Genomic DNA, 25,384 nt, shown 5'->3' with positions numbered 1-25,384 from the left:
TTTCCACACTAGCAGAGTGCTGTGACGCGTGCTTACTCTCCACCCAGACTTCTCTCCTCCAAACCGACTCTCTTAGACTCTCACTTAAGACTGACTGAAGTAGCACACAGAACAAAGACTGCCTCAGTCTCAGCACTATACAGCACTGCTGAAATCTGACCCTGAAACATCTCTGAGAAGCGACGCTCTCCACTCTTTCAAATCCGTTTTAGTGCAGTGACCCCATAAACAGCTTATCTGTTCAAACTCTCAACAAATATGTCTTTTTTAATCACTCTTGGCTGTGAGTTACAACATCCACCCGTCCTGTCTAAAACCTTTCTTCATGTTACACAGTTAGGCTATATTGATATGAAACAATAATATACATGTTTGTGTTTTATAAGATAAAGGATCAGTCCTGTTTTTTTCGTGAATTTGTTTTGGAGTAGATGATGAAATAACTGAACTTAGAATTGAACATTTTGCATTTAGTAAACCAATACTGCTATTTTATATCACAATAATGATAATAATATACTTTTTACATTAATCATAGGTAATGATACATGTTTAGACAATGAATAAATAAATAAAATGTAAAAAAAAATTGGGAAAATATCCAAACCTTTTTTACACGTTGTGAAGCTACAGATGTGAATGTATAGTTGTTTTCTATTTACACACAGAAATAAACAGATATGGTCGATTTTGGTATTTACTTTCATTACACTTCTAAGCAAAACTTATTTCCCTCAGTTTTTTAGAGAACTGTACATGCCTAAGGACAAAAAATTGCAAAATGAAGGATTTGTTCCATACTTAGCAAACCCACGAGAGACCTGCACAAAGGACTGAAGATAACATCCGTGAAGGACCACCTGGGAGGCAAGAGCCTTGTTATACTTTCACCAGGGGGCTTTTAAACTCCTGCTGCCCCCAAGGAGGCTTGCAAAGACGCCTTAAGGCACTCATACCTCTACCTGAAACAATGCAAGAAATCAGGAGAACAGATCCAGTGTCAGACAAAACATCTCTGTTCTTTGGTCCTGAACAAAAGATCTTGCTCTACAAGAGCGTTGGTTGTTCTTAACCAAAGAGTCTTGATCTCCGTCCATTTAAAAGATTATATTTCAGTCTAGATGATAACCCATTTTGTTAAGGTGATTAATTAATAGGTGACTCTTGTCAACCTGTAATTAACTTGGCTTATTCATGATAATGGTTTTGTGTGAAAGTCTTTGAAGTGATGGAGAAGGTAGACATGGCTGACATATCACAGCATTTACTGAGGTGCAAATAAGTAGACCATATTTTAGGATCGTGTGGTGGAAATAGACGCTGCAGAGATTCAAGAGACCATCACGCATAGTTGATGAAAAGGAAATTAACAGTTGTAAGTAATGATGAATCATAATTTGTGAGATAATTGCTATTAGCATCACGCATTGTTGAATGACCAAATTAAGCACAGTTGGACTGACATAAATCGGTGTTTCCAGCACTTTTGACCAGTTAAGGAGACAATCTGAGGAAGTAAATGATGACAGAATTTTCATTTTTGTGTGTACTGTGCCTTTAAGCACTGTGGCAACAACTTAACACAATGTTGAGAAGGTTAGATGTCACCTAACCTCACCAATGGGTTTGAGTACATAGACGGCAAATTTAAATGGGGTTACTCAATGTAACCTCTGGTGAACCTAACTTCCACACGATTTGGATAAGACAGAAAAGTGGGTGCCACCCATCGACGAAACCAGAAACTTTGACAGATGACAGCATACTATTTTTCTGATCAGTTCAGTTATACACAAAATTGAAATCCTTAGCAATGCATATTCACATAAACACTTTTTGGAGAACAAAATCTCAAAGACCAGTCAATCCCTGAATTTATTGCAGTGGTGTCATTAATATGTAAATAAACAAGCACAAGTTTTCCCAGCATTTGACTCAGTACAGTATGTCAGATCAGACTATCAAAGATCGTTGAAACTTGTTTGATGTTGTCAAAATGTCCACATCTTCAAAGCTAATGTCATTTTCTCTGATCTGATGGGAAACTACATTCTTCCTTATTCTCATAACCCCTGTTTTTATTAACCTAGGTCTATTGGAAACCAACAAAGATGAATCTAATACATTAAGAGTACATCTTTTACAATATATCTTTTATTTGCAATAGACTTTTATTGTTTTGACCAAGTTTTACAAATTCTAAACCAGATTCTATCCCAAAATGTTTTAAGCTGTTTTAAATAGCATTATTCTACAGGTTTAGCATAATGTAAAAAGTGACTCTCACTCTAGGTTGCCCTTTATACACAAAGCCCAACAGAGGACTAACGGACTCTAATGGAAAAATGATGTCATTTTCCTTATTTCATTTTCATGAATAAAAATGGAGCGGAAAAGCAGCTCCAATCCAACTGTACATTTAGAATGTCAAAGAAACGTTCATACAGACGCATTACATAAGGAATAGGGTTCAATGTCCCACACAGCCATCTGCACACAATAGTCAATGGTTGCTGAATGCATAAACCAAGGATCTTCACACCATACTTTACCCATTCTGTACATTCGACTTGGCATGGGCTGCCTGTTTTCCAAAGACTTTCCTTTAGCTCAACATACAGCAAGGTCATGGATTTGATTCCCAGAGAACACACCACTGATAACTGTGTATAGACAGAATTGTAAAAAGCTTTATAAGTATAATGTGTCTTGTCTACAAGACACATAACATGTAGGCTAAATGTCTGAGGTTTTGCACAATGAGCCTGCTTTTCTCTTTTCCAGCAGGGGATTTAAGACATGGCATGCTGTTTACCTCTATACTGTTTACTGCTATAGTAACAAAACTAATATCATACATCCAGAGGAGGGAACAGAGTCTCCATTCAGAAGGATGGAAGCACTGACAGAGTGACTCGAGAGGAATTTGAATTCGTAGGACGCAAGGAACAGCATGAGGGCTGCATAGGGAAACACTATTGTGAAGACGTCAGTTGGGTAAAATACTGAGCACACGCATCACCTATTACAACAATCAAGCCCATAATACACTCATTATATACTGACTATACATACATCTGCCTTAAGCATTATGCTTTATCTGCGGTTGAATGTTTAACGATAAAATCAGACAGTACAGTTTGAAATGTATTTCCAAATATTCATATTAATTCTTCCTGTATTTATTACCCTCCTATATTGACTTGTCTTTTGATATGTATGTCTCTTTAAACAAATATATATTTTTTAACTGCAACAATATAAGTTTAAGATTTTGCTTGATACAGGTTTGTTTCAGCATGTTGCTTTGTGGGCTCCTAGATGGTTTCTGAGGGATTCCAAATTAAACGTGTGGGACTTGAAAAGTTTCTCCTCTGGCAACAGGCAGTAAATCCTTGCTGGCTTTATGCTTTTAACTTTTATTTTTAATAGCATACTCCACCTACTATTTCTCTTTAGGTTGAAAGAGATGAATTGTCACGGTGTGGGAACTCCATATTTAGTGGCTTGAACTGGTTAAAGCTTTAAGATCTCCTAGTGTGACATTCAGCTGACAGCTATACAATATCTTTGTTCCTTCTCAAGAGGATCAAAGAAAATGGGAAACACAGATGGAATGTGAACATAATTTTCCTTTCTTTCTTGTTGCCATTCAAAATATTACAAAATTTTCAAAATCACATTTTTTTTATCCCATTCCACATAATATTTGGTCATAAATCGACTAAAACTTATTACTTGTTAAGATTGTTTAAGAAGGTGGCCTTATATCCTGTATGATGTTTGTCAAATTTTGTTCAAATTGTGTGGGATGATCAGTAAATCAGAGACCACCATCATATTTTTATCCCCCATCCTTGAACAGAAAAACCCTTCGTGTAGAGAGCACATCACTATAGTCTATTAAAGGAGTTGTTCACTTTCATGAACATGCAATCGCAAAACAGAGCAAGGCGAGCATTTGTGTTTATAAAGCATATACATTTTCATTTAGAAAATGACTGAATTTTTTCGCTAGATACGACCTTTATTCATCGTCTGATATCGTTTAAAGCCCTTTGAAGCTGCACTGAAAGTGTAATTTTAACCCATTGAAGTCCACCATATGCAGAAAAATCCTGGAATGTTTTCATCAAAAACCTTCATTTCTTTTCGACTACATAAGAAAAACATGAACATCTTGGAAGACATAAGGTGAGTAAATGATCTTGAAATTTTATTTTGAAAGTGAACTACTGATATTTTTTTCTTGATGTTTTTCTTAGCTCATTGGTCAAAGAAAATATTAATTGACAATCAATTGCAGCCATTATACTAAATCAAAACAGACTTTTAGTTATAATTGAATATTTTTAATATTTCTAATTATGCAAGAAAGCACTGCTGATAAAAAATAAAGTTGGTCTATCTTAAAAAATAAATAGGTTTTTACCTTAAACAAGGCCAAGACAGCATCGCTACACAAATAGTGTTTTTGTACTAGCATTCTCACCACACAAGTGAAAAAAAAATAAGACACTTATGTAAAACACAGAAAATAAACATGTTAAGCACATTCAGTTACTTAGCTCCTAAAATAGCCATACAAGAACCAATGTTTTCTTCCTGGCCATAGCTGTCTGGGAAGCAAGCAATATTTTACAGTCACGATTAAATTAAAATTGTAATTATTTCACTAATGCCTGGGATCATTTTACACCAAAGCTTCCACAGTAAATACAAAATGTATGTTTTTTAATCCCTTTTTTTAATAAAGAATATCATAGTAGTAATGTGTCACGGTTTGTTTTCATCATCACAACTCGACACATACAACAACACAACTGAGGGGTAAAAATGCCAAAAACAACACAAACAAACAAAACATGAAAATAAAAAAATCACATTGTGATGCTGGCATGACAAACCATTGTCTGAAAATATAAATCGGTCTTTCTTATGGCATTCTGACATCATTTTTGCAAACATTTTCCCCAATAAGTAGTTTAATCATATGGTCTATTTGATCTACTTGAACTAATTTTCCTTTTTCTCATACTTCAACACTCTATTCTCAAATACAACTATAAATTAATACTATGAAGAAACGACTTCCTATGCAGAATTAAACACTATTAGGCTTAAGTTTGCTTTACATTTCCATATAATTACTGCAGCATACTGAAAGAAGTATTACAGCAGAATATGAAATGCTTTGCATAGCAGCAGACAAAAAACCATTTGGTTTGATTCAAGTCATATCACTATTTCTACTTGTACTGTATTTTAAAAGCAATACAAAAATAATTCTAACTAATATTATACACAAAACTCATTAGAAATTTTGGACTTTTGTAAAAAGTACATGATCAATATATACAGAATATATTACAAACTTGAAACACTGTCCAGATTCAACATTTTTGTCCCTGAAAGGTGAATGGCTTCGGACTCAGAAATAAAACAACTAATTTCGCTCTATTCAAAAGGTTTTTAAATACCGCATTTACAGCCCAATAGATAGGATTCGTCCTTCACCCTTTGTGAATGTTCAGTGCTGGCCTGCAGCTGGGGTGAGACAGCTTACCCTGAGTCCATCTGTACAGTATCTGGCCAGCTCTGGCCTTGAGAGAACTCAAATACTGAACAGCCTCTTCTCATAGAAATACTGTCCTCAGCGTTTTGTCCTTGCGTGGGGGCTAAGAGTAAATAGTGATGACCTCTCTGCCCCCACCTCGCACCAGCAGTACACGGTCCAATCCCTCTGTCAGGACCTCCAGGAACTCCATGTCTGACATAACGGTTAAGGAAGGAATTTTAAGGAATAGCTGATTTTATCATTTACATACATTCAACTGGTTATAATGATATGTTGAAATGTAATGAAAAAGTGAAAAAGCATTGGGCCCATCAAACTCCAAAATTAGACAAAAAATGTGCGCACCACTATTCCAAATCTGCTGAAGCAATATGATAGCTCTGTATGAAATAAATGTATGGAACGACATGAGTGGGACTAAATGACAGATTTGTCATTCATTCATGTACACTGTAATTCCCTATACATAAAAAGAAATGGGAAATCATGTAAACATCAGCCAAGATGCTTTCCAGTATGAATCAAGCAACATAACAGCCCCATTCAAGTAATGCGTTGCTTTGCCACCGTAGAGCATTTCACATGAAAGGATACAGTTCTCTTCTCCACCCTTGCTTTTGGGTGGTCCCGGCATGTTCAACAGCACCAGTTGGGCTCCTTGAGACTTCTTGACTATGACCTCATTCAGTTTCACTGCTGTGTGCATTCTTCTCACGTTAGCCTGATTCCTATGAATAATCATTTCAGACAATGACAATCAGCATCATCACACAAAGTAAAAATTTTGGATATGCGTAAAACGTACACATTCAGTATATACAGAATATATTACAGGCTTGAACTCCTGTCCAGATTCAGCACTGTTGTCTGTGAGGAGACCCACAGCTTTATGAAATACAGAGCACTTAGAAAAATGAACGTGTCCTATAAAGCCATTATAATCTTTTTAAACAATTTGATAACCAGTGACAAGAGTGTTGTGGGTGCTTCTTGATGGGTTAGTGCAGGATTGGATTTGCATTTCATTGAAATGTCAGTAATTAGCAGAAGAACTGTGTTCAGGTAAGCTTTGGTTGCAGGCTTTAGTTATTCTTAAAAAAAGTGCATTAAAAGCCTTATTTCTGTTGTCATAACTCAAGTTATGTATTCAATAGCTTATAATAATGGTACAATTTTGAATGTCAGTTTGACATATTTGAAAGTATGCACTAAATAACCTGAAATTTCGTGGCAATGCTGCAAACTTTGCTATTTAAAAAAAGGACACCTAAAACTATCTACAAAAACAAACGTCAGCAGTAAAACAAGTCTGTACACAAAACAAACAAAAGCTGAACAAGGCAAAAACCATTTGTCTAGAGGCTGTCCTGTAGCTCAGTGGTAAGAGCAAGGATTGCATTTACCTATGTATAAATGTATAGGATAATGCAATATAAATTGCTTTAGATAAAAGCGTCTGCCAAATGCGTAATGCATAAATGCAACACAGTGATAACCGTACCAATTTTGTCCCTTTAGCCAACCAGTTCCTGAAACTTCTGCTATTGAGAACTGAATACGGCATCATGTCAATTCATACTAACTACATAAGCTGTTAGGTCCAGGTTAGTGTTGCTACACACATGCAAACAGAAAAAACCCACACACAGAATGTGTAACATGCTTTGCACTCACAAATGTAACTATAGGCTAAAATACACTACAAGACCCCGCTCAGATTTTGCTCAGATTTTGCCCAAAGTCTGTACTTGTTGCAGAAAGTCTGTACCAGTCTGCAGATTTGATAAGTTAGTGTGTTTCTATCTGATACTTTCAAAATGTCTGCAATTGTCTGTAGTTTAAAAAAAATCTGTTCAGATTTTAAAAGTCTTGTAGTGTATTCCAGCCAATAAGCAGTAGAAGCCCGCACACAGGGACACATCAAATCATGTCACATGCAACACACAATGTTTACAAACACATATAAATGTGCAAATGAAAACAAAACAAAAGCTCTTAAGCACACAAACCACTTGGATGATTCAGAAATGAAACTTACAGATTCTCCCACTCTCTGGAAGAACAAAACAAAACATGCAGAAATCATCAAACCGTGACAAACCCAATTATGATTAGCCTGATTCCTCTAGCCTTAGTAAAGACGGTCTTTATAAATCAATGGGCTCACGGTTTCATGTTGAAGATGTCCCGCACAGCCATGTTGGGCTCCCGATGGCGATTCTTCTCACTGATCAGCTTCTCTTTGGTCCAGGTCATATGGACCCGGTCGGACGTGGTCTTGGCCTTGTCATTTAAAGTGGCGTGGGACTTAGTGTTTTTGTCATGAATGAGCTGGGCCTGAAGAGGTAAGAAACACATCGTTTAAAACAACGAACTGATTTTCTCTTAAGATGCTGTGTCACACCACGTTGGGCCTAGGGAGACAAACTTCAGTAAAAGACCTATTAAATAGACTAACACCGTGTCTACACCGGACGCTGCTTGAAGCGACACGGTTTGTTTTAATGGGATTGTCGCCACGTCTTATGTGGACAAAATATACAATTATAATGGGTTCTATTGTCTCTTGTCACGTCGCATCACGCCGCACCGCATCCGGTGTAGACACGGTGTAAATAACCAATGGATTAGTAACAAGACTTACTATTGTGGGAGACCAACATCCTTATAAATAAAATGAATAAATGTCAAATACAACTGTAGGAAAAAAGGATTAGTTTCACAAACTGTATTTAAAGTCATGCTCTCTTATAACACATGCAGCCGTGCGGTTTACAAACAAAGTTCTGACATCATCAGGGCCACAGTCACGTTCACTGACCTCTACTTTCATAACTACATAAGTAACTCAATGTAAAAAATAAACAGTTTACGATGAACTAATAAATCCAAGTCTACTCCTAATTTAATAAGAAGCTGTGGCTCTGTTATGCCTCACAGGTGAAGAGAAAATACGTATTGAGTAGAGAGATTATGAAAACGATCTTTGAGAGGTAAACCCCTGCACTACCTCCTCGTTCACAACTATGGTTGGTACTTGTAACTTGTTGGGCAACGGTTTCTCCGGCTTCCTCCTGATGGAATTCCGTGATTCGTCTGTGATGCTTTGAATCTGGCGGTCGCCACGGAGCAAACAATCCAAAAATTGTTAAGAGAGAGTGTAACAAAGAGCCCTGACATATTCTCATGACTTAATTTGGTTCTACATAATTATATACAGTCCTACGATAACGGAAAAACAGATGGAGGTGAAAATATGTTACCTCTCTCTCTCGTTCTGTCTTAGAGAGCTGCATCTGCTTCAGCATCTGAGAACGTTGCTCCATCACCAAGGTCTTCTCGTAGGCGAAGGCGGAGATATCACCTGCATTCTACAGTTAATGACAGAAAGTGCAGTTCTCAAGCACTTTTTAAGTGCAGTGTAGGGCAAGTAATACACTGTGTGGTAATGAAAATAATAATCACCATTTCAACAACTTCCACTTTAGCATCGAGGCGCAGGTGGTACAAGAACATCTGCAAATCTTTCTTCATCTGAATGCTGTTGTCATCCATCTGAGCTACTGTGAAGATCCTCATTCTACACTTTCTCCAAACCTAGACAAAGGATTTTAAGGCAGGGAATTAGATGAGAAAAAGAAGAGCAGCTTTGCTTAAAAAGATATTCTGTTGTCTTTTACCTTGTGCTGACGCAGCAAAAATGGAAGCAGCATGAGCAGACCACCATCATGGACAATCCACCAGACATCAATGGTACCCTGGGCTAACCGATCTGTGTTTGTTGGGAAGTGCTCGATGTTTTTCGCCACTAGCAGGGCCTGGTGGGCAGCTGTTGTCTCACTGATGGTTTCTTAGGGGCAAAAGCATCAGTCAAGAAATCAGTCATGCTGAGCCATTAACCCTTGTATGGTGTTGTTGTTTTCAGCCACACTGCAAAAAATGACTTAGTATTTTTGTCTTGTTTTCCATATAAATGTCAAAAAAGTCTTGTTTTTAGACAAAAAATATGAAATTTTAAGTGAATTTGATCTTTAAACAAACAAAAAACCTGCCAATGGGGTTAGAAAAATAATCTTGAATTAAGGTTTTAATTTTTTTTGCCTTGTTTATAGCACAAATTCACTGAAATTTCAGAATTATGACCTAAAAACAAAACTTATCTTCTAAGGTAATTTTGCTCATCAAGAAATTTTTTAGCCATTTACACTGGAAACAAGACAAAAATATTAGGTAAGAAAGTCATATTTTGCAGAGCAGCGTTCACGGGCTTGATAGACCCACAGCATTTTTTTAAAGCAATAAATGTATGTAAAAAAATACTTCACAGATGTTTACTTTATCCCAACTACAAGCATCACACACAACATGAGTAATGTCTGTCATTTACCTTTGTAATATCATGTTTATAAAAAAGGAGCAATTTGTAAAAAAAGTCATTATTTTGAATATAAATGCATGAGGTTACTTTTTTTAATTAGGGGCCCCTTAGAATGAAAAAACACACATTTTTTTATACATTTTTCACATAAATAAATAGTTTTACATGAGTATGTTAAAATATTATTTTGTCAACAAAACAGCCTAAAAAGAAACAAGCTTTAACTATGGGGCACAAAACCCTTTAACTTCAAGGGATATTCTTTTAGCCGATTTCCTTTCTACTAATACTGAATAACAGTTTAGTCATAATAAAGCTTTGCCACAGTTTCAAGTCTTATAATCTTCATTAATAATTCCTGACCTTCCCACTCTGTAACTCTTTAAGCCGATTATCTGACTTTCTGCCACCACAGTATCAGAAAATGATGTGCACCCACCAATGAAGTTCCTCCAGGAGAGGGAGCTCTCAGACTGTTTCCAGTTAGCGGGCCAGGCCAGTAGCACTGCATTGTGTTTCATGCCGCCCAGGCCTGCACACTGAATAAGTTGAGAGAAACCATCACGCAGGTTAGAGGTCACCACGACGTGACAGAAGCCCTTCATTTTCTCCTTTGCCATGGCTGCTTTGATACTCTGTGAGTAAAAATGTACAGGTTTATAAGCAATTATGATGACCACATTTGCCAAAAAACTGAAACCTGCTGTCAGATACAGAAGCTTGGCCCTCACCTGTTCAGATTGCTTAGCATCTGTTCTACGAGCCATATAAGTCCCCTCCAGCACTGAGCAGACAATGGTTAAACCCCTCCCAGCCTTCAGCTGTGAGGTAAAGGAAAGCAGACCTGGATGTTTCACCTCCAAGTCAGAGTCTAGTTTCAGGAACACTAACACCTGGGGTCTGGAAGAAGACTCAGATTTTAAATACTTGCCCTGGATTCTATAAATCATGAAGGGGTTTATAGTACAAAAGTGAAGTAGTGAGAATGCTCACCTCCAGTTCTTTGTGTGGGGCGGTGCCTCCTCAAGTTTAATGAGAGCGTAGCGGGCTGCGTTAAGTGACAATCCTCGGATCCCATCTCCCCATTCCTTCTCCGCCCTAACGTTAGGAGAAATAAATGGTGAAGAATGACCTCTTAGCTAATACACAACATGGAGTGATAAAGTTTAATAATCCAGCAAGTCTTATTTAAACATGAGTCAATCAGTAACCATTTTTAACACTTTCATACATTATTTTATAAAACGTAGGTCAGAATGTTTCTTTAAGTATAGTTATTTAGGGAATATCCTACACATTTTAAAGAGATTTTTAAATGGATATTTCACCAGAAATAAAACTAAATTTCCCTATGTTTTACTGATCCTCAAGGCATCCTTTTGGTATATGACTTTTTTCTTTCATAATACTTGTCATAAAATATTAAATATTGAAATAATTTAGCCACTGTTAGACATTTTGAAAAGAGAAAAGCAAGAGAAAAGAGACATCGGATAAATGACAAGATGAATGTCGATAACAGTTACTGCAGCCTGGTATCAGTTTAAGAAAGTGTTATCAGGGAATAACAAACCTAGGAATGTTGTAAATGACCAACAATACGTTTATATGAATAATTAAACATTAACCAAGAATAATAAATGCAGTTGGTTTTTCTGAGCATATTGTGAAGTGAATCATACAAACTCTCACTTACCCTCTGTATTCTATGTACTTGTAGATGCATCCAGCAAGCAAAATAACAACCAAAGCGTAATACCAAGATGAGACAAACATGAGGGACAAAGTCAAGCTCATCCCAAGGAAGGAAATAGACCTGCAGATATATAAAAAAGTTCACAAGTGTATTGAATGGCAATTCCAGAAAGCAAATATTAACTTGATTCATTCGACCTCAATTAACATGCAGTTGGAACTACCATTGTGTGGTTAATGAAAAACCAATAGCCATGTTACAGCATGTCTTACAAAGAATGTGCACTAAACCAAGCTATTAGGGTAATGGTATACACATTGCTCTGGTAATTATACAGTGTGACTTACCAGTGGTAGAACTTGAACCTTGGCCTCCAATTTGGCGTACGAAGAAGTGTTTGGACGGCACAGGCCAGGTTTACAAAGAGGTAGGACATCAAGAAAAACCTGTGAGTAAATGGAACAAGAAACCAAGTAAAGGTTCAGTTCACCCAAAACAAAACTTCTTACTCACCCTCGAGTTGTTCCAAAACTGTATTCCTTCATTCTTTGTTCTGATGAACACAGAGAAAGGTATTTGGAAGAATGCTTGTAACCAAACAGTTTTGGGCCACCGTTGACTAACATAGTAGGAAAATGACAACGGTAGTCAAAACTGTTTGAAAGGTTTGCTGTCCAACATTCTTCAAAATATCTTCTTTTGTGAATGATAGAAACAAAAAAATCAATAAAGCAATTAATAATGGAAAATTCTACTATGGAAGTCAAGTGTGGCCATGAACTGTTTGCTGACAAAGCATTCCCCCAAACGTGTTCATCAGAACAAAAAAAACATATAAAGATTTGAAACAACTTGAGGGTGAGTAAATGAAGACAGAATTTTATTTTTGGATGAACTGTTCCTTATAATCAATATTACAATGTTAAGGCAAGAAAACATTTAAACAACTCTCACATTGACAGGATAGGTGCGACAGCGTCCAGAGAACCAAAGAGGATCCCAATCTCACAGATGACTGCAGTGAGCAACAGGGCCCAGGTTGGCTCACCGTTGGGTTTACTATGACCAAACACCTACAAGAGAGACATAAATCATGTTAGTCCTGGGTAATCCCTTTTATTTAATGGAGTACTCACACAATGAAAGATAAACAATGATTTAACATATGAGCTTCGATGTAGAGAAGCCATACATCAAGATGACTATACTGAACATCAAACAGGAACTCATGCACTATGGGAGAATTAAATATGAGTTACTGTAGTATCAGCTTACAGAATGAAAACAATGACATGTTGTTACCTGCAGGATAGGTACGATGCCATCTCGTGCTACAGCCTGAAGGATCCTGGGGGCACCGGTAAGGCTCTGTAGCCCCGCCCCACAGCAAGAGAAAAATGAGCCAATGACAATCACCCAATGAGATGGCCAGGCAAGTGTTCCAACCACTAAAGTCCTTTCTTTAACTGACTCTCCAAACCTATAACAAAAGCAAGCGTGCAAAACCCCAGACACAGGTGAAGAGCAGGCAAATTACGTGACTGTTGGTCTTATTTATGCAGATTTAGCGTTCTTGTTATAAAACCGCACTTACTTGTCTCGTAATGCCACACCTTCAATACACGCTCCAAATAAAACCGCAGAGGAAATGTCTATTTCTCATAATTAAGGGGTTTATCTGACTTCAAGAAACAGGTGAAAAAAAATGACGGGACAGGCAGTGTTTGAATTCTTTGCCTAGAGGTGTCGATTAATGCAGCAAAAAAGATACAGATGAAGGAGGTGGTTAGTATGGCCAGAATTGTACCCGTGGGAATGGATCTTTGAGGGTCTCGGAGAGCTCCAGATCTGTTTGACCCTGCCATGATTCCTGTGAAAGTCAGGGCAAAACAAAACATGTTTGGAATGTTGGAATGAATGTCTTTATAAAAAGACAAGAAAAAAGGTCACAGTGTTTTTGCATTGTACATTCCGATAACAAAGCACACACAAACTCAACCAGCTCGGAATCATGACATCAGAAGTGGGAAGTTTCAAATTTCCAAGAACACGTGAAGTCAGCATAAGCGGCAGGAATTTAAAATGTGATAATTCCCACTTCAACCCAAAAATTATTTGTGGAACAGTGCTCTTCTCACATTAACAGTTGTTAAGTTTTAATGCTGTTAAATCATCAGTAACATTAATGTTACTAAATACTTTTAATGTTAGTAAAGATGTTACTTTCGCATTTGTGGTGGGAAATAACCCACTTCAGAGTTGTCTTGAAAGCAGCATTTACATTTCATGATGAGGTCATAGGGCCATCTAGCACCACAACAGTCAGCCAAAAAATAAACTTCTGCTAATTTGAATTCTTCCACAAAACCCACATCTTCTCTATATAACAGCATTTCCATAGTGAACAAATATAAAAAGTTGTGAAGATTCTTTAAATATTCCTTTTATGATCCATTGAAAAATAACAGCATATGAGTGTGGATTGGCAGTAGGGTAAGTAATCACATAGTTTACCCCCAAATAAAAATCAATAACATTACCTGTAACTGAGGGGAAGTAGATTCCAACCAGAATAGTAAAATAGGAGGTAATGTCATGAAGGACATAAGGTCTTGACATGTCATTGGTGTTAGGTGATGCTTGGACTGAGCTCAATCCGTCCTTCTCCATTTTCATCCCCTTTGGGGCATAGTGTCCCCACATGTTTTCTGTGAGAACATTTGAAGCACAAAGTTAAGCAGATGGTTGCGAGTATCTATGCGCTGATGGACTACTTGCATGGAGCTTTATGATATACTTTAGATTTGAAATAATCTCTCATTAGTTTTTATGGTTTGCAGTGTTATTTTATGTATGCATCTCTGGATTACGGCGCATTAATGTTGGTACAGGAAAGTTGTGCAAGTAGAAATATGATTATCCTCAACTACTGATTGACACTTAAAGGAGTTACTTGAGTATTTACCTGATATTATCCCGCTGAGCATGCTACGGATGACAGTAATCTCCGTCACGTTGTTATTCACAAAGTACTCATCACATGTTGCATTCAGCAATTTACCCTCACAAAAGTGTTCCCACAGTTCTGACTTTTCACACTTGTTAAACTTTTGATGTTGCAAGGTGCGATTGCCTAGTAGACAGATTCTGTGCATGTACAAAATAAACCATAGAAATAATTAATAGAAGCATCTAATATATGTGCTCAAATCATTTGTACAAAGTTCAAATGATCAAGTTGTTTTGGCATATCTACAGTCAAACATCTGTGTATAATTAACTTTTATGCAATGGCAAAAGCTTCACTACTGTGTTTTACTGCTTAATTTAATTTAACCTATGTTTTTGCCATTGCTACAGTGCCAAATTGTTATGGTTCATGGGGTGAACAGGCTACAACAGTACTGGTATTTCAAATACAAAACACTACTTACTTAAAGTCATTTGCCTTAATGGTGGTTTGAATGACCCCTGCATAGATGGCCAAAATCGACAGAACCACACAGGACAGGAAGACCAATGACAACTTGTTGACATATCTTACTCCAACAAACACTACCAGTGTCATGATGACTAAACAGCAGGTCCCATACAAACGCATGTTGTTATCGACAGTTCGAAACACATTGATATTGCCCATTATGTATGTCTGTAATAAATAATGGAATAATAAATTATGGTCATGTCTAGAGAGCAATAAGCTTGAAATGAAAGAGGTGATATGAAATCTTGGTATGACTGAATCTGGCAACTTGAGTTGGCTTAATGCTAACACAAGGTGTTCTGTAGTGCCAAAGTAAAAGATAACGGTTGTAGTGGACCACCAAGCATCGGCTTACCAAGAATATTTCCATGGTTCCAAGAACATACATAGATCCTGCAAAAGTAGTGCCAAGATAGAAACACAAACCAACTGCTCCTCCAAACTCTGGGCCTAATGCTCGGGAGATCATGTAGTACGAGCCACCAGCTAAAGTTTAAACATAAATTATCATATTGAATTAAAACAAAACAAACACTCGGTCACAAATTTAACACTGAAATGTGAAAGATAGAAGTCATACCAGGCACAACGCCATTAGTTGCAATGGCACTCATTGAAATGGCAGTCAGCATAGTCTATGGATAAGAAAAAAGGTAAATGATGAATGCAATTTGAAGAGTGGAAATGATGGTTTTAAATAAAGGCAAGATAAAGTTTTGTATATTTTGTGTGCATGTGTGTCAACACTAAATTAGGCTTTTTTGCATGGAAAATAAAGATATAGTCAATATTGGTCCCTTCATCCCTGTTATCCATCTGGGTCAATATGTAATAATATAAATAATGTGGCAAAACTTACACAAGAACAGCACATGAAGACAATCGCAAGAGTCTCCATGATGCCCGCTGTACCCACTATCCATGTGAGTCGTAGAAACAAAATAACACCCAAAATGTTCTGCATGCAGGGCAGGTACACGCCTATAAATGTGCCCATCTGAGGGCCCTTTGAACAGAAGGCCAGAGAAAACGTTTAGGCTTGGCAGAACAAATAAGAACCAGTAAAGTGCCAACAGAAGCTGTGGGAATGCAGGAATGTATCTGGAGCACAGTCATCTCTAAATGAGATGCCACAACTTTAAATGATATCAGTGGAAGTCAGCTGCGTTTGGTTGGAGACTCACATTAACAGTAACCCTTTTGATACCATCCTCACTTTCAGCCTCCTCATGCTCGATGACCCCCTGAGTAATGTTGGTGTAGTTGGCCAGTTTGTTGAGGAGAGACGCCACCATTGGAGTGCTGTCCATCTCTTCCTGTTAAATACATAAGGGGAATATATATATGACATTTAAAAAATTCAGACACAATTGAAAGCGGTCTCATATACAATACTATTTAAACAGAAATATGCCAGCACATTTTGTTCTAGATTTTGAATTTTTTATTCTTCCAAAAAACGACACATCTTAAAAAGTATAGACAATTCTTGTATGGATTAGCTTTTGTCGAAACATCTCACTCATTCATGCATCATCATTGTTTTCCTTAACACTTCAGGTGCATTCACGCAACGTCGCGAATGGTGATCAGAGTGTGACATCAAAGTACCGCGAGAGCATTTTCGAGACCATGCTGCATTATAGATAAATAGATGTCGCATTAGCATCTGTTTCTATGGGCCCCTATAGAGGGTATCTACGTGTTGTCACTACACCACGTGAGCACGCCGGAGGACCCCCTTGGGTGGCAAAACAGGTTTTGGCTAGAACGATACAGCTACCTCCACTGGGCATGCGTACTTCAATTTTTATCACGCTGACAACAGTTAATTTATATTTCCTTGTTATTGTGAGGGTTAGGTGTAGTGTTGGGGTAGGTGTAGGCATTAGCAAATTTATTGTTATTTTATGGCGAGATTTTGCATCACTTCCGGCCGTAGCTGTATCATTTCTAGCCCCAACTGGCAAAACACAACTGCTTAAAATATCAGGAAACGCAATTCAGCACCAGGGACACCGAATTACTTTGTTAGTCGTATGGAAGTCGTAAGAATCACCGTTGAGTCCAGCCGTTTTTATTTTAGTACAATATTTTATTTTAGTCGCGGTTTCTTTGTTTCTCCTATTCTCCTCAGCCATTTTGCTGGATTTTTTTGCCACCCAGGCTAACTGTCCCAGGGTTTGTCCTGACATGTTCTTGTGGGAAAGTGACGTCAATGCATATCCTCTTGTAGGTAGTCTGCCATATTGGAAGGCTGCGAGCCGGTCGATTAACACTCAAAAAGCAGACGGTGTATGATTATGAAAACATATTTTTCGTGGTCTAAGCTCAAATATTATATCTGCTAGACTAACACATGACAACAACGAAAGGTTATCCCATTTTCAGGGAATTTAAATCACCGTGTTTTCAGAGCCATGGCGGAGCAGCGCAGTCTTTTTTTGTTTTCTCTGAGCAGCACAGTGTTTTTTATTTATTGAACTTCAAAGAAATACAATAAGACATGTTCACATACAGGTAAAACTTAAGTAAACATTTTCCTATGCAAAGTAAATAAAGTATTCATATGCAAACAGGATGTAAAAAGTATGTTCATTTCATCACCATAGAACATAGAGAAAGATTGAAATGTACAAAAGTAAAATAAATAGATAAATAAAAATTAAAACATACCAAACATGAGGGTAAGAAATTGAGCAGCGCAGTGTTGGGGCATTCTAGTCAACTGTGAGTGACGTCAGTGGACCTTTCAAAGATGGTGGACATCTACGTGCATGGAGTGCTTGAATGCGGCAACTAATTATTTATCTCTATGTGCTGCACTGTATACTTTTGAGTAACCCTCGCGGTGCTTTGATGTCACATCGATTGCCTTTGTTGGATCTCTAAATCCGATTATTTTGAAAGTTTTACTGCCCTGAGTCTGAAATTTAAAGAGACAAAGCGTGTTGGGGACCACAACAAATTTTTCTTGTAAGGCACTTCTGCACAGTCTCACCGTGCCCATAAGGAGGTGCCATCGTCACACAAAGAATCATGGTAGCGAACTGTGCCAGTTCATTGGAGGGGGGCAATTTTTCGTTAAGAATGACTGTTACATACGCCTATGATATGTCACTCCGGAGTGGTCAAGTGGATATGTTTTTTCCAAGTCAATCATATATGTGGTTGTTTAGTGGTAAACAATGCAGTAAATACGTTTTTTTACTTTAGTTGATACTCTTATACACTCGCATAAAAATGGCAGTTTTTTCTCCAGTGGTGTCCTAAGAGAGCTGCAGTTTAAGCTTCTGCAGTTTTTGTAATATTGTGTGCTTAAATAATGATAGCTGCGTTTTAAACTTACCTCATAGAGAGCCATGTTCTTTCCATAGATGCTGCCATCGTGGTCTGTGCTGATTAAGGAGCTGGTTTCTCTTGAGGTTTCCTCTCCTGGCAAGTGATAAAACAATAATAAATATTTCTTTAGTTCCAGTTCACATGATGTTCATCCGCGCCCACATCCAAGTGTGACATCAGAAGCCATGTCCATTTCCAGTGTCACCTTGTGTCTCCCAACTCTGATGTGGCTTCTGACATAACATTCGGAACTGGTATGGGTTGGATGTCCATCTTAACTTTATTCCAAGGGTCAAACATAACTCACTGCTGTATGTTCAATAAAACATTTCTGTCATTTTAAAATCATTTGCATTGTCATGATATTTTGATGGTGTGTGTCAATGACAATGAAAGTATCCATACTTTATTTGCAGTAGAACCCGTTTTTCTTCTGCGAACAGGGGTTTTACTGTGCCATAGGGAATTCATGCTTACCGTCTTCCAAGATAGTGTTTGATTTCAAGTGCACATGTTTCTGTTTTAGCCATTTTGCAATTTTAATACCTTTTTTTTTTCATTCTCTTTCTGTTGTTCCAGGACATAGTGGATATGACATCACCAATACCAGACTGTTGATGTTTCTGCGAACACTAGTAATGCCAAAACAGGCGGAACCCTTTACTTTCGGTGCTCTGTGAACCAGTCTTTAAAGGAGAAGTGTAACCAAGAATTTAAATTCAGTCATGAATTATTCAACCTGTAGAAATATCTTTGTTTGGTTAAACACAGAGAAAGATACCGCCACATAACTTGTGACCGCCATTGAATACCATGCAGGCAAAATGGTTGTCAAAAGTGCCCCAGAACCATTTGCTTTCCTACATTCTTCAGAACATCTTCTATTGTGTTCAACATAAAAGATTATAAAAAAATATATTTAAAGTATTTTTTCCTACTATGGTAGTCAACGGGGTCCAATATATTATTTCAAATATATTTCTTTGTTCATCAGAACAAAGACATTTATACAGATTTGGAACATCTCGATGAGAGTAAATGACAGAATTTTTATGTGAATGATGTATTCCTTTCACCCTAAGTACAAGTTTGGCAGCACAGAGATTTGCGTCACAGTCTCCTTATTTAGAAAAGCCAGTTATCTGCTGCTAAACGAAATACACGTCTACCTCATTTGTATATTAACGGAAATGTTTCACAGAGAAACGAGACAAGAGGAGTCTGTTCTTTAGCAGGCACTGTTTTTGTTAAATAAGATTCTAAGAAAGAGAGGCGAATAAAAACAGTGGCCATATAAGTAACATTTTGATGGATTTTTAAAACAAAATGGAGATTTGAGAGATTAAAACAAACTTTTTTCACAGTTTCGTGTACTTCATTCAATAAAATATGGCAAACAGATTGGCCTTGCCTAATAGCTGGAGACTCTACAGCTGTTTATATAATCTAATAATATGATTGACAGGATCAACTAAAAAAAGTTTTTCCTGAACCTTTGTTTAGAAGTAATCTATTGGGAAGTGTGTTTTTCCCAGACATAGGCTATATTAGATGTAATTCCGTCTGTCTTTCCTGATGAACAAAACAATGACAACGTAGTAAAACACTTTCAAGGCTTCAAAAACATCCTTTTCCTGAGAACTCAGAGACTCTCTCTGTGTGACATGCAACATTTATTTTATGTAAATACTAAAACCCCAAAGGGATTAAACTGTAACTTTTTTAAATCATAGTTATCATCCCACATTCTTAGCAAACTTAGCCAAAGAAAGTCCTATAATATGGATTCATTATAAATATGGTCACGTTTAAAGAGAGCTTTAAAACCAGCTGATGATACAGTCACTGTGCAAAATGTCCCAAGAGCCCTGAGGGTACTATACACAATTAGACTTTTGTTTTTCATGGAGGCTGTAAATTGGCCAAATTAAAGGCGGGGGTCATAATGAGCCAGACCAGCTCTGTACTTACAACAACAACAAAAACAACTGGATAATGCAATTTCAATGTAAATGGATATAAACGCTATGATAGTTACGCCCAATACAAATGTGTCCTAAAGTTTGAATAAAAGAAATTAAACATCAAGTTACGCAACAAGCGAAACCTGATCCTGTTCCAGATGCCAATGAGATGACTCTTATTGAGATAAACTTAGAATGAAATGGACAAGAAAAACATCTTGAGATCTAGTGCCTGAATAAAAAAGAAATGCACAGAAGTATTTGTACCAGCACAACTCGTTCTAAGTTCATATATAGAATCTGGAGAAACAGGAAAAGGGATAAAAAGTGACCAGGAAATCACCACTTTGTTTATACTCCAGGAGAAGATGACTTCACAAAGGCATGGTAGTAAACATGCCACTTGCACGCACAGACTCAAACTTAGAAGCTACAATTTAAAGGAACAAAACTTTTTCAAACTGACTTTAAAAAGACAAAAAGTTTTATCTTTCTGTGGGCATGTTTAGGCAGACTCTTCTAACTTTAGTACAAAGTATGCTTCCACCCAGAAAGTTCTCACCTGAAAAGGGTTCAGCCGCTGGCTCTGGCCCCTCCTTGTCCTCTTCTTTTAGGATCTGTTCATCATTGCCTTGTTCTGATAGCGGGCTATCCTCCACCGGCACCACTGTAAAGTTGGTGGGCATTTTTCCTTCACACCATGTGCTTCACGTTTTGCTACCTGAGACTTCCTCTCTCTTTCTCCCAAGTCCTCTTCGCTTTCCAAAGTTCGAAGTTCTCTTAACTTTTCACAACTGTTGTGAACTGTTCAGACGGAGTAGCCCACGTGATCTCTATCACCAAACAAGGAGCTTCCACAACTCCTCCCTCTTGACGTTGTTCTCTCCTGCCACAGACCTGGTGCTTCCTGTTTTTTTTGCTAACTGCTCTTCTCACTGTTCCTTCGAGGGCTAGCGATGTTTACTGGCAATTGTTTGCAGTGCTTAAGCCATGAGGGTGCACAGTGATGGGAACAAAAGGATCAATACAATGTGGCATTCCTTAACCACAGCCCAATTCCCTGCCCCACCCCCTCCAACACTCCCAGTCTAAAAGAAAACATGTGGACAATTACACCATTCACAGGAACCATTAGGAGCAGAAGTAAACCTCTAAATAAACGCTTTGCCTCTGTTTTCCTGACAAGTCTGTCATGGAAACGTCTTTAAAGTGCGGTTCATTCTTTCACAGAACTTGCATTTGAAATGTTGATAAGACAGATACTCCAAATATTTTTGTCAATTTGATTCAAATGGGTCAGTGAATCCTGCATGTTCTCTTTTTGTTTAAGGGTGTGTTGTATATACATGAATGATGGATAAGCACAGACAACATGTCCATTGGCCATGTGAGACTGGCTGATAAGGGTCCTGACACTTTGCTTAATTTACAGGAAAAACCTGCATGTTTAGCTGTGGGTGCGCTGAAATGTGCTGTTGTTTCTGTAAACTGAATTCATTTAACCTTTAAACCATGTTGTGTTCTGTGTGATCCAGGACATGATAAAAAACTCAGAGTTATGCTTAAGTTTATAAATTGATCAATTTAAAAATATCGAGAAAACTGAAATACATTGAGAACAGCTAACTTTTCATTAAAAAATTAATAGTTTAATAGAAAATTGTGAATAGATCGCATTTTTCAGAAATTTAATTAAAAGGGATAAATGACATAGGTTGCCCCCTGTAGGCTGAAAGATCACAAAACTCAGGATTTTTGTAACATCAGTTTACTGCGTGTGCCTATAACACCCCAGTAGATGGCAGTCAGTCTACTTTTTGGTGATGGTGTCAGGTTTGCAGCGACACAAATTCAGAACAGAACATATTACTTAAACCTGTCTTAAAATAAGACAGAAAACTAATAATAAATGTATTATATAGATTATTAATATATGTATTTATTGAGAATAATTAATGTAACGTTCGTAAATATATGAGTAATTTGCGCGTAAAACAGACCTTCCCTAAAACTTTCCTCCAGATTCACAAACACTTCGTATGTTAATAAATTCCAATCACTCGTAAACAGGACGCGCATGCACTCATTCAAAATTAGCATTAACCCCGAATATGAATCACATATACGCAAATTACGTTTTTTATCTAGGAATGCCGGAATCCTCTAGACTTAATTCTCTGGTTTAGCTACATTTTATTGCACAATATGTTATACTGTGTCCACCAAAGTGTTTTTAGCCAGCTAAAATAATAATACCTCGTGCGCTTCTGAAAACGACCAGCTGGTGGCGCTTTAACGCTTTGGAGGCACTGCGCGTTATTCCGGAGTTTGGTGCGATTTAGAATATCCGCAACAGTAAGACTAGTGTCTTATTTTAAAGAATATTATTTAATATGAAAATGTAGTAATCATTAATATTAGCTTCTCCATTGTTGTGTATGATGCTTGGTCAATGAAGCGCTTGTCCCGCCTCTTCTATGCTGTGATTGGACGCAGGCCCGGATTAAGATAGATACGTACACGATTTACAACACATGATTGCAACAATGGTTTCCTGGACCAGCCGCAACAATATTAAGACATTTCCCACCAAACTGTAACAGTTACTCACTGGCATGCAAGCTGCACACACTACTACACCTCTATCAATTCAGTTCTATCAGATATATTATATTCACACACAAACAAGCCGGATTCCCCAAACTGTTCTTAATAGAAAATATAACAACTTTCCTAAATTAAATTACCGTAAATCCTTAAGAATGTTCTTAAATGCAATCTTCAAATATTTTCATTTTTTCTAAGAATAAACGGGCAGTGATTGTCAATGATTATACTACAAGAGAAAATTGTCCATTTGTTAAATTTTATTTGTGTAAAAAACACCGTTCTTATGTAACATTAGACGCCATTAACGAGTAGGCTTTTATGTGTAAGTATACTTCATTAGCCTATATATTATGACATCATCGTATTTGTGTGTATGTAAACATTTTGTAATGTAGGCTATGTAAAAGCACTGTGGATTATCTAATAATGAAGGCTGCATATTGGTAAAGTAAGTTACTGATCAACATTATATCAATATAAAATCATTCATAATTGAACCACGCACCAAATAAATGTAAAAAACTCGTACCTTTTAAGATTTAAGACAGCCGCGAGGGTATATCAACTCATTATTTTTACAACAATAAAGTCGTTCACATTGACATATTTTCATTCTGTTGTCAGTTCATGATGCGACATCCTCTAATAACTTACTATAGAAAGCGGTGATTTCGTCTAATGTTATTAACGAGGAAATGTGTTCATATTTGTATATCCAAACAGTCGACATAACAGTGACAGGTTGTTGGAAAAGCTGTTTTGTACTCATTTCATTCGCCAGTCACCTGTCGTACGCTGTTGCTTCTTCCTGCCGCTCAGTGACGCCAAGAGAAGGGATCCCTACCCCGGGAAAGAGAGACCTCGCGCTCGTGGGGCAGAACTGGCGCATTTTCCCTCTGAATGAAAGCTAAGGTTTATCCAAGAAGTCTCTAGATGTGTCGCTATGTGCGTCTTCTGAAGAAAAGCCGCTTGGGCTAGTAAAAGTGATTCATTCAAAAGACAAACTTCCTTATTTAGAAACACCGTTTTGTGTGCCCACCTCCATGTGCGCGGGCCATATAAGCGCACAGCAGAATGAATATGGCGTATAAACGCAGTTATGTGAAATTTTCTTCCCGTTGCCTGGGCCCCAAGCGCGCATCGGCCCCTGGGCCTTTGCCCATAATGCCCATTGGAAAATCCGACCCTGATTGGACGGCTGTGTGAAAAAGGACAGTTAAGAGCGCTGCGTTTTACCCAAAGTTAAAAAGTAAAAAATTATAAAAGAGACGCAAATATCTCGTGGAGTATCATTATAGTGAATCAAAATGCAGTGTCATCAGTTTGTCTAAAAGAATACAGAAGGTTACGTGCGGTTTTACGCACTATTCACAAGTGCTACAGCCGGAGTACATTTCTTTCGTACCAACTATCATTTAGAAAATACGAACGTTTTTTATGAATCCGAAATTTACGCCAAAACGACTTACGATTCACACAAAAAGTCGTTCTGCTCGTGTTTCATGAATGAGGCCCATTATGTGAGATATGGACTTATGAGTCGTATGAATGAAAAGTATTGCAACCTTTAGCCTATCCAATTAAAGCATGCAAAATAGATCAGCTTTTTTCTTTAATGCAAATAAACAACAGTGTAAAGTTTAGTGTGTGTAGAGCACAGATCCTTGTACGCTGTACATTGCACCTTGTAAGACATCTTGACCTGCACTTTGGGTAAAAGCGCATTACAACATTTAATTCTGTGATAACATAAGACCTTTGGTGTTTTTATTAGAGGTTTTAAGTCTGTGCTGGCCTTAACTCTAATTTAGCCAAACCAGGGTCTCCCAGAGAAATATGCTGGTTGCCTGGCAACTTTTGTATGAATAAGTATAACAAACAGTATTACTTTTGGTCATATTAGTGCTGACCAAGTTAACAAGCTTTGCTTTCTTTTGCCATGTCCTGGATTCATTATACTACTGTATTATCTGACAGAGAGAGGTTCACAATTGTTTAAGTATGTTTAAACTCTTCATAAGTAGCCAAATACATAATTTTTGGCATTTAAAAAGAAAGAAAGACATAAAACCAACATGGTTGCTGCAAAAAATTAGTACACAGACCCCCTGCAGTACCTCCATGGACCCCTAGGGGTCTATAAATATACCATAAATATTGCCGAATAATTATATTTACAGTCACGCCTGTATACGTTTGAAGGTCGACGCGCATGGCTTTAAAAACATAATAAAATAAAACTTAAGACACTTTTTTCACATATGCAGTTTGTTTATGCCCAGTTTGCACTCCACCTGTTCTAAATTGCATTTGCAGCACTACATTTCTAAAT

The 25,384-nt window shown here is 37.4% G+C and overlaps 1 protein-coding gene across 4 annotated transcripts; it reads right to left on the bottom strand.

Annotated features, from left to right (window-relative positions):
* Window positions 1-4,728: 4,728 nt before the first annotated feature.
* Window positions 4,729-21,424, bottom strand: slc12a7a (solute carrier family 12 member 7a). 4 transcript variants are annotated; one of them, XM_056742874.1, is made up of 26 exons: window positions 21,005-21,424; window positions 18,486-18,571; window positions 16,321-16,452; window positions 15,996-16,142; window positions 15,717-15,771; window positions 15,492-15,622; window positions 15,087-15,301; window positions 14,618-14,799; window positions 14,193-14,360; window positions 13,424-13,522; window positions 13,247-13,304; window positions 12,955-13,132; window positions 12,607-12,725; window positions 12,000-12,098; window positions 11,653-11,772; window positions 10,950-11,054; window positions 10,688-10,856; window positions 10,396-10,591; window positions 9,259-9,428; window positions 9,044-9,175; window positions 8,842-8,949; window positions 8,589-8,690; window positions 7,746-7,915; window positions 7,617-7,631; window positions 6,173-6,306; window positions 4,729-5,770 (listed from the first exon to the last, which is right to left on the bottom strand). In XM_056742874.1, the coding sequence occupies exons 1-26, from the start codon at window positions 21,126-21,128 to the stop codon at window positions 5,679-5,681; spliced, it is 3,306 nt and encodes a 1,101-aa protein (XP_056598852.1). In that variant the 5' UTR covers window positions 21,129-21,424; the 3' UTR covers window positions 4,729-5,678. The 4 variants fall into 4 exon arrangements, with proteins under 4 accessions (XP_056598852.1, XP_056598853.1, XP_056598854.1 ...); XM_056742875.1 differs by lacking the exon at window positions 7,617-7,631; XM_056742876.1 differs by lacking the exon at window positions 8,589-8,690 and having other exon boundaries at window positions 21,005-21,423.
* Between the last annotated feature and the right edge of the window lie 3,960 nt (window positions 21,425-25,384).

The sequence above is a fragment of the Triplophysa dalaica genome, chromosome 3 (assembly GCF_015846415.1).
Source record: "Triplophysa dalaica isolate WHDGS20190420 chromosome 3, ASM1584641v1, whole genome shotgun sequence".
Classification (NCBI taxonomy): Eukaryota; Metazoa; Chordata; class Actinopteri; order Cypriniformes; family Nemacheilidae; genus Triplophysa; species Triplophysa dalaica.
The sequence above is the reverse complement of the archived record's forward strand: the minus strand, read 5'-3'. Positions and strand labels throughout refer to the sequence as shown.